General features: G+C 48.1%; 1 protein-coding gene across 1 annotated transcript in view; it reads left to right on the top strand.

Annotated features, from left to right (window-relative positions):
• Positions 1-14,611, top strand: part of prepl (prolyl endopeptidase like) — an 82,086-nt gene that overhangs the window by 3,127 nt on the left and 64,348 nt on the right. The window contains exons 2-4 of the mRNA XM_072510875.1: positions 545-673; positions 5,691-5,754; positions 12,484-12,693. Of these exons, the coding sequence (XP_072366976.1) occupies positions 545-673; positions 5,691-5,754; positions 12,484-12,693 (403 nt within the window). The remainder of the gene's footprint in view (positions 1-544; positions 674-5,690; positions 5,755-12,483; positions 12,694-14,611) is intronic.

Genomic DNA, 14,611 nt, shown 5'->3' on the forward strand with positions numbered 1-14,611 from the left:
AAAATAGTCCCTGTGCTTTGTGAAAGAAACCCTGTGTTGACTAATAAACAATTTGTCACTTAACAGTTCAGAACTTGAATATTGCTGAGAAGAGAGACATGTTGCTAAAACTTTGCTTCTTGTGCTCATCAGGACAGAAATGCAAGAATGTCAAATTTCAAATGATTGCAGCAATTTTCTCCTGTGGTGTAAATTGTTGTGATAATTTGAAATTTGGCATTCTTGCATCTGACCTGATGAGTGCAAGATGAAAAGCTTTGTCAATATAGTACTCTATTTAACAATATTCAATAAACAATTTATTTTTGTTGGTGTGTTGAAAAATATATCCTTTATCCTTTTTTATGTTAGGTTTTGAAACTGCACTTTTTTATGTCACATCTGGAAAGCTTTAAAAACACAAATTTCACTTCTGGCCATAATTCAGCTTGAAATCATCTAGATATCAAACATTGATACACAGTTATTCATATTGTATTTATAAACGGGAAACAACTTTTGAGGGCATTTCTCCTAATTAACTTGTTTTTTTTTGTCCGTTAAGGAACTTTTGGAAGCAGAACTAAAATATTGCAAATCTAAATCACACAAGTACAGTAAACTAGAAGACTGGTTTAAAAAGAGGTTGGAAGCAATGTGCAACAAATATGTTTCCAACAGTTCCAGCCCTGTGGTAAGTCTATTACAGCATACAGATGAAAATAATTCATTATCATTGATTTTACAGCTCTGTTTTTAGAACATGCCTTATGTAGGCATCAATCCTTGATCGAGCACAATATACTGTCTTTATTTATGAGCTTGGATCTTAAGCTATTTATATATCTGGAAAGACTCGAGCATGAAATGTACACCTCAGTACTTGTTTACAGAGGCCTGGTCAGCTCTCAACACTGGCTAAGATACTGGACCAGAACCATAACCTTCGGTTTTACAGCGGTGCAGAAATCGGTTTGTTCCAGGATTGGTTTAAAAAAAAAAATTTAGAGTACCCAATTATTTTTTTCCAATTAAGAGGCTATTTAGCGTGGCCAATCCACCTAACCTGCACATCTTTCGGTTGTAAGGCTGAAACCCACGCAGACACGGGGAGAATGTGCAAACTCCACATAGACAGTGACCCGGAGCTGGGATCGAACCCGGGTCCTCAGCGCCATAAGCAGAAGTGCTAACCACTGTGCCACCGTGCAGCCCTTTGTTCTAGGAGTGTTAACATAAGAAATAGGGCGTGGTTATTTTAAAAACAAACTTTCTTCACATTTTTAAAAAGCAATATTTAAACTTCTAAATTTTAACCCTAACAATAACAGATTGCATGTGGTTTCTTAACCCACACACACGAGTTACCATTAAACAGCACTTCAAAGGAAAATACAATTCCCATTCTCCTTCAGAACCCTTTTTGAAAGCCTCTCTGGGACAGCTCCCCGTGATCTCTTTCGGTAGCTTTTCAACTGCTTCTCCCCCATCTGGCCTTTTTTAAAAAAAAAAAAGTATTTTTATTCAAAATGTTTAACATTTTAACATTTAAAGTACATAACAGTACAAAATAAAACCAACACAACTACCCCAAACCTGCCCCCTTACACCCCCACCCCCCTCCCCACTCCTCAGCAACTGACAGTAACCAGCTCCTTGAAATGTGGTATAAACAAATCCCATCTCTCATGGAACCCTCCCCCCGGAGCAGGTTTCACCTTTTCCAATGCAAGAACTCCATCAAATTCCCCAACCACACCGAGGCACAGAGTGGAGAAAGAACATCCAACCCAACAGGATCCGCCTGCGAGCAATCAACAAGGCGAAGGCTAAAACATCTGCCCCGATCCCGTCTGCAACTCTGGAAGTCCGGCACCCCAAATATAGCCCCCAGGGGACTGGGCTCTAAATTATCATGCAGGATCACCGTCGACAGAATGACCTCCAAAATTTCACCAACTTTGGTCAGGACCAGAACATGTGTGCATGATTGGCTGGGCCCCTCCCACAATGCTCACAAGTATCCTCCACCCCCTCATACAACCGGCTCATCCTCAACTTTGTCAGATGTGACCTATGCACTATCTTTAACTATCAACCCCAGCCCCACGCACAAAGTTGAGGCATTCACCCTCCACAACACCTCACAGCACAGCCCCTTCTCCAGCACCATCCCCAGCTCCTCCTCCCACTTGGCCTTAACCCTCTCCAAAGACACCATATCCTCCCCCAAATCGTCCCATCGATCACCGAGATGACCCCGCCCTACACCAGCTCCATCACGGACAGCACCCCCTCCATTAACGAAGAGCGCGATGCCCCGGAAAAGTCAGAAAAACCTTTTTAGCAAAATCCCGCACCTGCATGTACCTGAAAGCCTCCCCCCACGGAATATCAAACTTTTCCCCCAGCCCTTCCAAACTCAGAGACTGCCCTTCTAAAAACAAGTCCTTCATTTCTACCAGCCCTCGCTCCTCCCATCCCCCGAAACCTAGAATCCATCTCTCCCATCTGTTCAAACAGGATTCCTTCTCTCGCCCTGAGCTCCGCCCAGCCCCTCAACAAAGGTACTTTCTTGGGGTGACTTTAACCCATTATCATTATCTTGGCTGTTTGATTTGCCACTCCCATCTATACAAAATAACAGAACCATCCTATTGATATGCAACAAACCTCCCCTTTACGGACAAAAGTAGCCATCAGACTCTGTAATGGACTAATGGCTGGTCAAACAAGAGTATCCGGAAGGACAATGGATTCCAGTGAATCATCCTGGCTGAACAGGGGCATCCTGTGTATTCCCACTGACCAGTTTAAATCTGAATGAGACAATGTAGCACAGGCCAGGTATGGGCCTATCCCTCTGACTCCGTGCTAGCAGTTTTTCTCTCTGTCTGTTTAACACTTAAATTGCCGACCACATCTTTGATCCCATTTCTGGGACCATCACCATGAAGTGCTTCAAAAGGTTAGCCATGGCACGAATCAACTCCAGCCTCCCGGATTGCTTTGAACCACTACAGTTCGCCTACCGCTGTAAAAGATCCACAGCAGACGCCATCTCCCTGGCCCTGCACTCAACCCTGGAACACCTAGATAACAAAGACACCTATGTCAGACTTCTATTTATTGACTACAGCTAAGCCTTCAACACTATTATTCCTACGAAACGCATCTCCAAACTCCGTGGCCTTGACCTCGGTTCCTCCCTCTGCGACTAGATCCTGAGCTTCCTAATCCACAGGCCACAATCAGTAATGATAGGCAACAACACCTCCTCTACGATCATCCTCAACACTGGTGCCCCACAAGGCTGTGTCCTCAGCCCCCTCCTTATACACCTATGACAGTGTGGCCAAATTCCCCTCCAACTCGATATTCAAATTTGCTGATGACACTACCGTAGTGGGTCGGATCTAAAATACTGACGAGACAAGAATACAGGAATGAGATGGAGAATCTGGTGTACTGGTGCGACGACTATAATCTCTCCCTCAATGTCAACAAAACAAAGGAGATTGTCATCGACTTCAGGAAACGTAGAAGAAAACATGCCCCTGTCTACATCAATGGGAACAAAGTAGAAAGGTTCGAGAGCTTCACGTTTTTAGGTGTCCAGATTACCAACAACCTGTCCTGGTCCCCCCCATGCCAACACTGTAGTTAAGAAAGCCCACCAACGACTCTACTTTCTCAGAAGATGAAGGAAATTTGGCATGTCAGCTACGACTCTCGCCAACTTTTATAGATGCACCATAGAAAGCATTCTTTCTGGTTGTATCACAGCTTGGTATGAATCCTGCTCTGCCCAAGACCGCAGGAAACTACAAAAGGTCGTGAATGTAGCCCAATCCATCACGCAAACCAGCCTCCCATCCATTGACTCTGTCTACAATTCCCGCTGCCTCGGAAAGGCAGCCAGCATAATTAAGGACCCCACGCACCCCGGACATACTCTCTTCTGTCAGGAAAAAGGTACAAAAGTTTGAGGTCACGTACCAACCGACTCAAGAATAGCTTCTTCCCTGCTGCCATCAGACCTTTGAATGGACCTACCTCGTATTAAGTTGATCTTTTCTCTACACCCTATCTGCGACTAACATTACATTCTGCAGTATCTCCTTCTTTCCATATGTACGATATCTGTATAACATGCAAGAAACCATACTATTCACTGTATACTAATACATGTGACAATAAATCAAATCAACATTTTTGGATCCAATTTCGTAATGTCTAAGGGATCGCGAGAGAGAAGGGTGCTAATTTACATTGAAAGTAATGTTTTCACCACAAATTGTAATGTTTCTCTACCTCCCCATCGCTTTTAAAAGTGTTCACTGGGAAATTTATTTTCTAAAATGATTTGTTAATTTCGATGGCATATGGTTTGTAACCTAATGGCTTCCCTGCAGACCAAATATGCCCTGATTTGTTCTGCCAAAAATCTCCCTTGTATCTTAATCAGTTAACCTGCGCAAATAACAAGATAGTGGCAGTTATTTATATCATTATGATTAAATCGGAAATAAATACAGCTATCGGGGCGGCACGGTAGCACAGTGGTTAGCATTGTTGCTTCACAGCTCCAGGGTCCCATGTTCGATTCCCGGCTTGGGTCACTGTCTGTGTGGAGTCTGCACTTCTCCCTGTATCTGAATGGTTTCCTCTGGGTGCTCCAGTTTCCTCCCACAAGTCCCGAATGACGTGCAGTTAGGTGAATTGGACATTCTGAATTCTCCCTCTGTGTACCCGAACAGGCGCCGAAACGTGGCGACTAGGGGCTTTTCACAGTAACTTCATTGCAATGTTAATGTAAGCCTACTTATAGAAGCCTAATAAAGATTATTATTACATCATCACTGCATTCCACCGTATAATCACAGGTAGTGATATCACCCTTAACGTGCCTCTTCAAATGCTGCTTGACCCCATGAATAAGGCATTAAAACAGATTCTGCAATGCTTGGCCTTCTAGGCAGTAGAGGTTACGTGTTTGGGAGGTGCTGAACTCTTCCAGTGCATCTTGTAAGTGGTGCCACATGAAATGAAATGAAAATGAAATGACAATCGCTTACTGTCACAAATAGGCTTCAAACGAAGTTACTGTGAAAAGCCCCTAGTCACCACATTCTGGCGCCTGTTCGGGGAGGCTGGTACGGGAATTGAACCTGCGCTGCTGGCCTGCCATGGTCTGCTTTAAAAGCCAGCTATTCAGCCCTGTGCTAAACCAGCCCCTCATTGTGCAGTGTTAGGAGAGGGTAAATGTTTAAAGCAGTTATTGGGGTGCTAATCGCACAGGCTGCTTTCTCTTAGCATGGTATTGAATTTCTTGAGTTGGAACTGCTCTCGTCCAGGCAAATGGAGAGGATTCCATCACACTTCTGACTTGTGCCTTGCAGATGGTGGACAGGATTTGGGTAATAGGGAGGTGAATTACTCGCTGCAGAATTCCTAGCCTCTGACCCGCTCTTGTAGCCAAAGTATTTATGTGACTGTTCCAGTTAAGTTTCTGCTTGAATTATTTATTCAGGATTGATCTGTTTTCTGACCCAGTAAAATGTATTTGTAGATTTTTTTTTTGTTCTTTTTCATGGCTTTGTGTGTCTGGTAGGAACAGGGCCAATAAAGGGTTGGATTATGTGAATGATAATAGACGTGTATTGTGATTAGCATTTTGATGTGGTACCTTCATTTAATTGTTTTCACAGGTAGAAATAAATGGCCTTGAGTACTTTGAAGAAGATGGCTGCATTTTCAGAAAACTTCAGAATAGTACGTCTTTCAATATAACATAATCAGCATAGAAATCACAATGAATAGAACTTAATTGAAGCCACTCAGTCACTGATGCAAGAAAATACTTTTCACCTCAAGGTTTTGGTTTATAGTTACTTGAGGGTGACCATTGAGATATTTCTCTCTGAAGTTATCCAAGGCCCATACATTAAATACTGCTGTGACAAATATCAATCTTGTGAACCTATCTGGATGACAAAAAATATAATTAATTCTGTGCCAGTTAAATTACAATCTGTTTTTAAAGTTTTTTTTAAATCTTGAAAGACTGTCAAATTTAACTTTCCACTGCAACAATTGAAGTAAATAATTTTGAGAATTAGAATTCAACTTGGGCGGATTCTCCAATAATGGGGCTATGCCCCCACGCCCGCGATAAACACGCGCAAATCACTCTGGACTTAGCTGAGTAAGTCCAGGGTGATTCTGCGATTTGCAGGGGGCTAGCAGGGCCCCAAAGTGCTCCTCGCAGCTCCAGCTGCCGATACGGGGCCCTGCACTTCCGGTTGGAAGTCCGCGCATGCGCAAGGCAGAAGCCTGTGTCGGCCGCCCCGCGCAACATGGCCACCACGGACCGGGGTGCACCAAGAATATAGGCCCCTCCGCAGATCGTGCGCCCGCAGATCGGTGGCCCCCGATCAAAGGTCTGTCCGTCCTGGAGGCACCCCTCCACCTGGGCGTCCGCGGACTGAGTCCGCCGGGTGGAACCGTGAGAGAACCACGCCAGCGGGAACTCGGCCAGCTGCACTGGGAGAATCGCCGCGGGCGCGTTTTTCAATAGCCGTTGACAGCACGCGCCCGATTGCCGGTGATTCTCTGGGGACCGGAGAATCGCTGGAACGGCGTTGGACCCGATCTCGGGTTTGACATCCATTCTCCGTCCCCGCGCCGAGCGTGATTACAGCGCAGAGGCTCGGGGAATCCCGCCCCTGATCTTTTTCTTTTAAAGAACTAAAACGTCGTCTTCTCTCCTAAAAGGTGCAGTTCTGGATATGACGTTTTAAAAAAATATATATATTTATTAAAGTTTTTTAACACAATTTTTCTCCCTTACAAGCAATAACCCCTCCCGACCCCCCCTGTAACAAAAGAACGAGAAATCGCGCGGAGCAAGATATATACCTGACAAGATGATATATTTACATAGCTTTGTACACTGGCTCTCTCCCGTTCGTGCCAGTTTCCCCAAACCTTCATGTTATCTCTTGCTCATCCACCCTTCCAGGCAGTCCCCCCTTCCCCCCACCCCCCCCCTCACCCCCCCTCCCCTCCCAAGATGTCCCCCCCCCCCGCCCCCAGGTTGCCCCACCCTCGGGTTGCTGCTGCTGCTGACCGACCTTCCTCTAACGCTCCGCGAGATAGTCTAGGAACGGTTGCCACCGCCTGTAGAACCCCTGCGCAGACCCTCTCAAGGCGAACTTAATTCTCTCCAACTTTATGAACCCAGCCATATCATTTATCCAGGCCTCCACGCTGGGGGGCTTCGCCTCCTTCCACATTAGCAAGATCCTTCGCCGGGCTACTAGGGACGCAAAGGCCAGAATGCCGGCCTCTTTCGCCTCCTGCACGCCCGGCTCGTCCACTACTCCAAATAGTGCTAGCCCCCAGCTTGGCTTGACCCGGACTTTCACCACCTGAGATATTGCTCCCACCACGCCTCTCCAGAACCCCTCCAGTGCCGGACATGACCAAAACATATGGACAGGGTTCGCCGGGCTCCCCAAGCACCTTCCACATCTGTCCTCTACCCCAAAGAACCTGCTCAGCCTCGCTCCCGTCATGTGAGCTCTGTGACCCACCTTAAATTGTATCAGGCTGAGGCTGGCACACGAGGAGGAGGAACTAACCCTACCTAGGGCATCAGCCCACAAACATTCCTCGATCTCTTCCCCCAGCTCCTCTTCCCATTTACCCTTCAACTCTTCTACCAGCGCTTCCCCCTCTCCTTTCATCGCCTGGTGTATTGCCGACACATTGCCCTCCCCGACCTATACACCCGAGATCACCCTGTCTTGAATTTCTTGTGCCGGGAGCAACGGGAATTCCCTCACCTGTAGCCTCACAAAAGCCCTCACCTGCATATATCTAAAGGCGTTTCCCGGGGGTAACTCGAACTTCTCCTCCAGTGCCCCTAGACTCGCAAACGTCCCGTCAATGAACAGGTCCCCCATTCTAATCCCCACCCGATGCCAGCTCTGGAACCCCCCCGTCCATCTTCTCCGGGACAAACCGGTGGTTACCCCTGATCGGGGACCACACCGATGCTCCCATTGGACCCCTGTGCCGTCTCCACTGGCCCCAGATCCTTAGCGTTGCCGCCACCACCGAGCTCGTGCTATACTTTGACGGCGAGAGCGGCAGCGGTGCCGTCACCAACGCCCCCAGGCTCGTTCCTTTACAGGACGCCATCTCCATCCTCTTCCATGCCGCCCCCTCTCCCTCCATAACCCACTTGCGGATCATCGCCACATTTGCTGCCCAGTAGTAGCTCCCCAGGTTTGGCAGCGCCAACCCTCCTCGGTCCCTACTGCGTTCCAGGAACCCTCTCCTTACCCTCGGGGTCTTGTTCGCCCACACAAACCCCATAATACTCCTACCTACTCTCTTAAAGAAGGCCTTAGTGATCATGATGGGAAGGCACTGAAACACAAACAGAAACCTCGGAAGGACCACCATTTTGACCGACTGCACCTACCCGCCAGCGAGAGCGGTAACATGTCCCATCTTTTGAAATCCTCCTCCATTTGCTCCACCAGCCTCGTCAGATTCAGTTTATGTAGGGCCCCCCAACTCCTGGCTATCTGGATCCCCAGATACCGAAAGCTCCCCTCCGCCCTCCTCAGCGGTAGGTCCCCTATCCCTCTTTCTTGGTCCCCCGCCTGTAATACAAAGAGCTCACTCTTCCCTACATTGAGCTTATAGCCCGAAAAGTCCCCAAACTCCCTTAGAGTCTGCATGACCTCCACCATCCCCTCCATTGGATCCGCCACGTACAGCAACAGGTCATCCACATATAACGACACCCGATGCTCCTCTCCCCCTCGGACCACCCCCTCCATTTATTAGACTCCCTCAATGACATGGCCAATGGTTCGATCGCCAATGCGAACAACAGGGGGGACAGGGGGCACCACTGCCTCGTCCCTCGGTACAGTCGAAAGTACTCCGACCTCCGCCGGTTCGTCACTACACTCGCCACCGGGGCTCTGTAAAGGAGCTTAACCCAACCGATAAACCCTCCCCCGAACCCAAACCTACGCAGCACCTCCCAGAGGTACACCCACTCTACTCGGTCAAAGGCCTTCTCCGCGTCCATAGCTACCACTATCTCCGCCTCTCCCTCCACCGATGGCATCGTCATCACGTTTAAGCCGCCGCACGTTACTGTTTAATTGCCTGCCCTTTAGGAATCCCGTCTGGTCTTCATGGATCACCCCCGGGACACAGTCCTCGATCCTTGTTGCCAGCATTTTTGCCAGCGACTTTGCATCCATATTAAGCGAGATCAGCCTGTACGATCCACATTGTTGTGGGTCCTTGTCCCGCTTTAGGATCAAAGAAATTGTCCTCTCCGACATTGTCGGAGGCAGTGTCACCTCCTCTCTTGCCTCATTAAAGGTCCTCACTAATAGCGGGGCCAACAGGTCTACGTACTTCCTGTAGAACTCCACCAGGAACCCGTCCGGTCCCGGGGCCTTCCCTGCCTGCATACTCCCCAAACCCTTGCTCAGCTCCTCCAACACAATTGGTGCCCCCAAACCAGCCACCTCTTGCGCCTCCACCCTCGGGAATCTCAGCCGGTCTAGGAATCGTCTCGTCCCCTCTTCCCCCGCTGGGGGCTGGGATCTGTACAGCTCTTCATAGAAGGCCTTAAATACCTCGTTTATTTTCATCGCACTCCGAACCGTGGCACCCCTTCCGTCTCTGACTCCCCCTATTTCCCTCGCTGCCATCCTCTTACGGAACTGGTGTGCCAGCATCCGACTAGCCTTTTCCCCATACTTGTAGGTCGCCCCCTGCACTTTCCTCCACTGTGCCTCTGCCTTCCCTGTAGTCAACAGGTCAAACTCCGTCTGGAGCCGTCGTCTTTCCCCAAGTAATCTTTCCTCCGGGGCCTCTGCGTATCTCCTGTCCACTCTCAAAATCTGTCTTCTCCCTATGGGCCCTAATGGAGATTAGCTCTCCCCTGATCACCGCCTTCAGCGCCTCCCATACCACCCCCACCCGCACCTCCCCGTTGACGTTGGCCTCCAAGTACCTTTCGATACACCCCCTCACCTTCCCACACACCACCTCATCCGCCAGTAGTCCCACATCCAGCCGCCACAGCGGACGTTGGTCCCTCTCCTCTCCCAGCTCCAGTTCCACCCAGTGCGGGGCATGGTCCGAAACGGCTATGGTGGAATACTCCGTCCCCTCCACCCTCGGGATGAGCGCCCTGTCCAGAACAAAAAAATCTATCCGGGAGTAGGCTTTGTGTACATGGGAGAAGAAAGAAAATTTCCTGGCCTGCGGCCTTGCAAACTGCCATGGGTCCACTTCCCCCACCTGATCCATAAACCCCCTAAGTACCTTGGCCGCCGCCAGCCTCTTTCCAGTCCTTGATTTGGAGCGGTCCAGTGCTGGATCCAACACTGTATTGAAGTCCCCTCCGATTATCAGGCCTCCTATCTCCAGGTCTGGAATGCGCCCCAACATGCGCTTCATGAATCCTGCATCATCCCAGTTCGGGGCGTGTACGTTTACCAACACCACCCACGTCCCTTGCAGCCTACCGCTCACCACTACATATCGCCCTCCATTGTCCACTACAATAGTCTTGGCCTCAAATGACCCGGCTTCCCCCGCTGTCCCATTGACCTCACCATGTGGGAGTCCCCCAATCCATCTGCGTTCCTTCGTTCCCCTTCCCGCCTTTCTTCCCGTGCGCGGGAAAAACCCCGCGCTTTCCACAGCCCACTCCGCTTCCTCTGTCGCGGCCTTGTCTCTCTCCCCCAGACCATGTAACATTTCCTGCGCGTGGTTGACCCCCTATATACACCAACCATCACACATCAAACCTCAAACATCCCCCCCCCCCACCCTCACAAACCCTCAGTTAGAGTCCAACTTTTCGGTTTGAATAAAGGTCCACGCCTCTTCAGGCGTTTCGAAGTAATAGTGTTGGCCCTTGTATGTGACCCACAGTCGCGCTGGCTGCAGCATTCCGAATTTCACTCCTTTTCGGTTACACCGCTTTGGCCCGGTTGAAACCCGCTCTCCGCTTTGCAACCTCCGTGCTCCAGTCCGGGTATATTCGGATCTCTGCATTGTCCCACTTACTGCTTCGCTCCTTCTTGGCCCATTTCAGGACCCACTCTCTGTCCGTGAACCGGTGAAACCTCACCACCATCGCCCTTGGCGGCTCATTTGCCTGGGGCTTCCTCGCCAGCACCCGGTGTGCCCCATCCAACTCCAGCGGCCTCGAAGGGGCCTCCTTGCCCATCATCGCCCTGAGCATCGTGCTCGCGTATGCCCCGGCATCGGCCCCCTCCAATCCTTCAGGGAGACCCAGGATCCGCAGATTCTTTCTCCTCGACCTGTTCTCCAGGTCTTCGAGTCTTCCCACCCACCTCTTGTGTAGCGCCTCGTGCTGCTCCACTCTCACCGCCAGGCCCAAGAGCTCGTCCTCGTTCGGACTGACTCTTTTCTCTACCTCCTGGATCTCAACCTCGTGGGCCTTCTGGGTGATCCCGAGTCCTTCAATTGCCAAAAGCATAGGTGCCAGCATCTCCTTGCGCATCTCCTCGCGCTGCTCCTCGAAGCAGCGCTTGATGATCTCCTGCAGCTCCCCTTTGTCTCTGGCCGCCGCCATTTTGTTTTCTTTCCCTCGCTTCTCCCGCTGCTCCAGTGCCGATTTTTTGGCCGTTACACTTCTGGTCCCATTCATAGAAGTTGGAGGGGGACCTCTCTTTTCTCTTCCCCACGGGTTGACGTCAAAAAAAGTTCCGTTGGGGCTCCTCTAGCGAGCCCGAAAGTCCGTGGTAGCGGGAGCTGCCGAATCGTGCGGCTTAGCTCCGCATAGCCACAACCGGAAGTCGGATATGACGTTGTTGCAATATCTCGTGCAAGTGATCATTCATAACGTCTGATTCCAAACAGACTGGTCACCATTCAGAGCATTTCAATCAAGCTCCATTGTGTTATTGTCCAGCATCCACCATTACTGTCAGTTTGGCTAAGTGGACTACACTCTCCTTCGAGTCAGAGGTTTTCTGTCCTGACTTATGAGAGAAAAAATCAGTCTGCGTTCTCGCTACTGATCACTTTTAATAGGGGCCAGGTGCAGTGCAAATGGCATGCACCATGCGGGCAGGTTGTCAAATTCCTGTCACAATCTGGAAAGCAGCCCTTAAGTTAAATGGATTTGAGGCCCAGAAGTTAAAATTTCCTGTGGCTCACCCTCAGGATGTCATCGGTTCTTTCCACCTTCCCAATATGTGCATGTGAGTTAAAATTCAACTATTATTGTTTATTGATTTTTTTATTTAAGGAAATTTGTATAAAAAAGGAAATTGCCATAATAACACTTATGCACAATATCATAGGAATTTACTCCCATGATAAAAAGACATCCAGTTGCATGTATGGAGCAGAATTCATAACTGAACATTTCAGTGGCCCTACTTTGTGCTTTACAGTGTGAAACATTATTATGTCCCAAAGGTGATCAAGTTCCTGAAGTTGTGTTGTGCTTGGACCAGCTGCAGTTTCTTCAAACAAAGGATGCTCAATTTCAACAAATTAGGGTCTCACCAAATCAGAAGTATTTGGCGTCAAGCGTACGTATTTTATCGGATGAATCCACTTGTGTTGTGGTCAAGCTTGGTCCTAAACCAGAGGTGATGCATGTTTTGCCAAGAGCATTTAGCTTTGGTGAGTCTGGGACAATGTTTCATAATTTCACACTTATAAGATCTTTCTTACGTTTTTTGTTTTGTGTGAATGTGATATTAAACTGGGGTCCTGTCTCTATGTTTGCAATAGGCCAACTGAAGTTTGCAGATCCTATGGCACTATACAAAGACATACAAGAAGGTCTCATGGTGTCATTGCAATGTTCATCTCTCGCCCAGCTCCAGTGAAATCATATTAGCTGGTCATTCATTCCTTTGCTGGCACCTCTCCACAACGGTCACCAAATCTCATTCTGACATGATATGTTGTTGTATGGATGCAGGTGTTATTCTAATTTATAAACTTCTTTCCAAGAAAGTATTTCAGATGAGACTTTAACCTGCTCTCTCAAGTGGGCATAAATGATCCCATTGCACTATTTCAACAAAAAGCTGGGAAGTTCTCCCTGGTATCCTGTCCAATATTTATCCCTTCACCAACATCGCTAATTGATTGGTCATTCTCACATTGCTGTTTGTGGGACTTGTGCACAAATTGCCAGTTGTGTTTCGTACATTTAAAAATGATCGTAAAAATATTTAATTGGTTGTAAAGTAGTTTGGGATAGCTTTAAGAACATATGAAATAGGAACAGAATTAGGCCATTCAGCCCCTCGTGTCTACTCAGCCATTCAATCATGGCTGATATGTTTCTCATTCCCAATCTCCTGCCTTCTCCCCATATTTCCTAGACCCCTTATTAATCAAGAATCTATCTATCTCTGTTTTAAAGACACTCAGTGATTTGGCCTCCACAGCCTTCTGCGGCAAAGAGTTCCACAGATTCACCACCCACTGGCTGAAAAAATTCTTCCTCATCTCAGTTTTAAAAGATCGTCCCTTCAGTCTGAGGCTGTGCCCTCGAGTTCCAGTTTTTCCTACAAGTGGAAACATCCTCTCCACGTCCACTCTATCTCGGCCTCTCAGTATCCTGTATGTTTAAATAAGATCACCCCCCCCTCATCCTTCTAAACTCAAACGAGTACAGACCCAGCGTCCTCCACTACTCATCTGACAAGCTCTTCATTCCAGGGATCATTCTTGTGAACCTCCTCTGGACCCTTTCCAAGGCCAGCACATCCCTCCTTCGATATGAGGCTCAAAACTGCTCACAATATTCCAACAGGGATCTGACCAGAGCCTTATACAGCCTCTGAAGTACATCTCTGCTCTTGTATTCTAGCTCTCGCGACCTGAATGCTAACATTCTATTTGCCTTCCTAACTGCTGACTGAACCTTAAATAAATGCAGATCTTTTTCCTTAATGTCCTTTCTTTCTCATGGTGTGTAACCCATCCATTTATTTTGCAAGGTTGATTCTACAGCACTGGAACAACAATATACTGTGCAAGCTTGCACATATGTAGTTAACTGAAGGTCATATTTTGCTGCAAACATTTCCAAAATGTTGACAGTTCTGATTTTAATTGATTAATACAGCACTGAAGGAGACCATCCGACCCATCAAGTTTACGCCAGCTCTGTAGAAAATCAAACCAAATAATCTCATTCCCACATTCTTTTCTCCGTGTATCTGCAATTATTGATCCTTCAAATATTTAATTGATAGTCTGAACAATAATAGAAGTCTGGTATAATAGGTATAATTCAGGACTAGGGCGGCACGGTGGCGCAGTGGTCAGCACTGCTGCCACACGACGCTGAGGATCCAGGTTCAATCCCGGCCTGGATCACTGTCCATGTGGAGTTTGCACATACTCCCTGTGTCTGTGTGGGTCTCACCCCCCACAACCCATATGCAGGGTAGGTGAATTGGCCACGCTAATTTGCCCCTTAATTGGGAAAAAAAAGAACTGGATACTCTTAAATTTATTTTAAAAATATATAATAATTCAGGACTATTTCACTGAGTGCTTATTACTAGTTGAAAATTAT

Source organism: Scyliorhinus torazame, chromosome 1 (assembly GCF_047496885.1).
Source record: "Scyliorhinus torazame isolate Kashiwa2021f chromosome 1, sScyTor2.1, whole genome shotgun sequence".
NCBI lineage: Eukaryota > Metazoa > Chordata > Chondrichthyes > Carcharhiniformes > Scyliorhinidae > Scyliorhinus > Scyliorhinus torazame.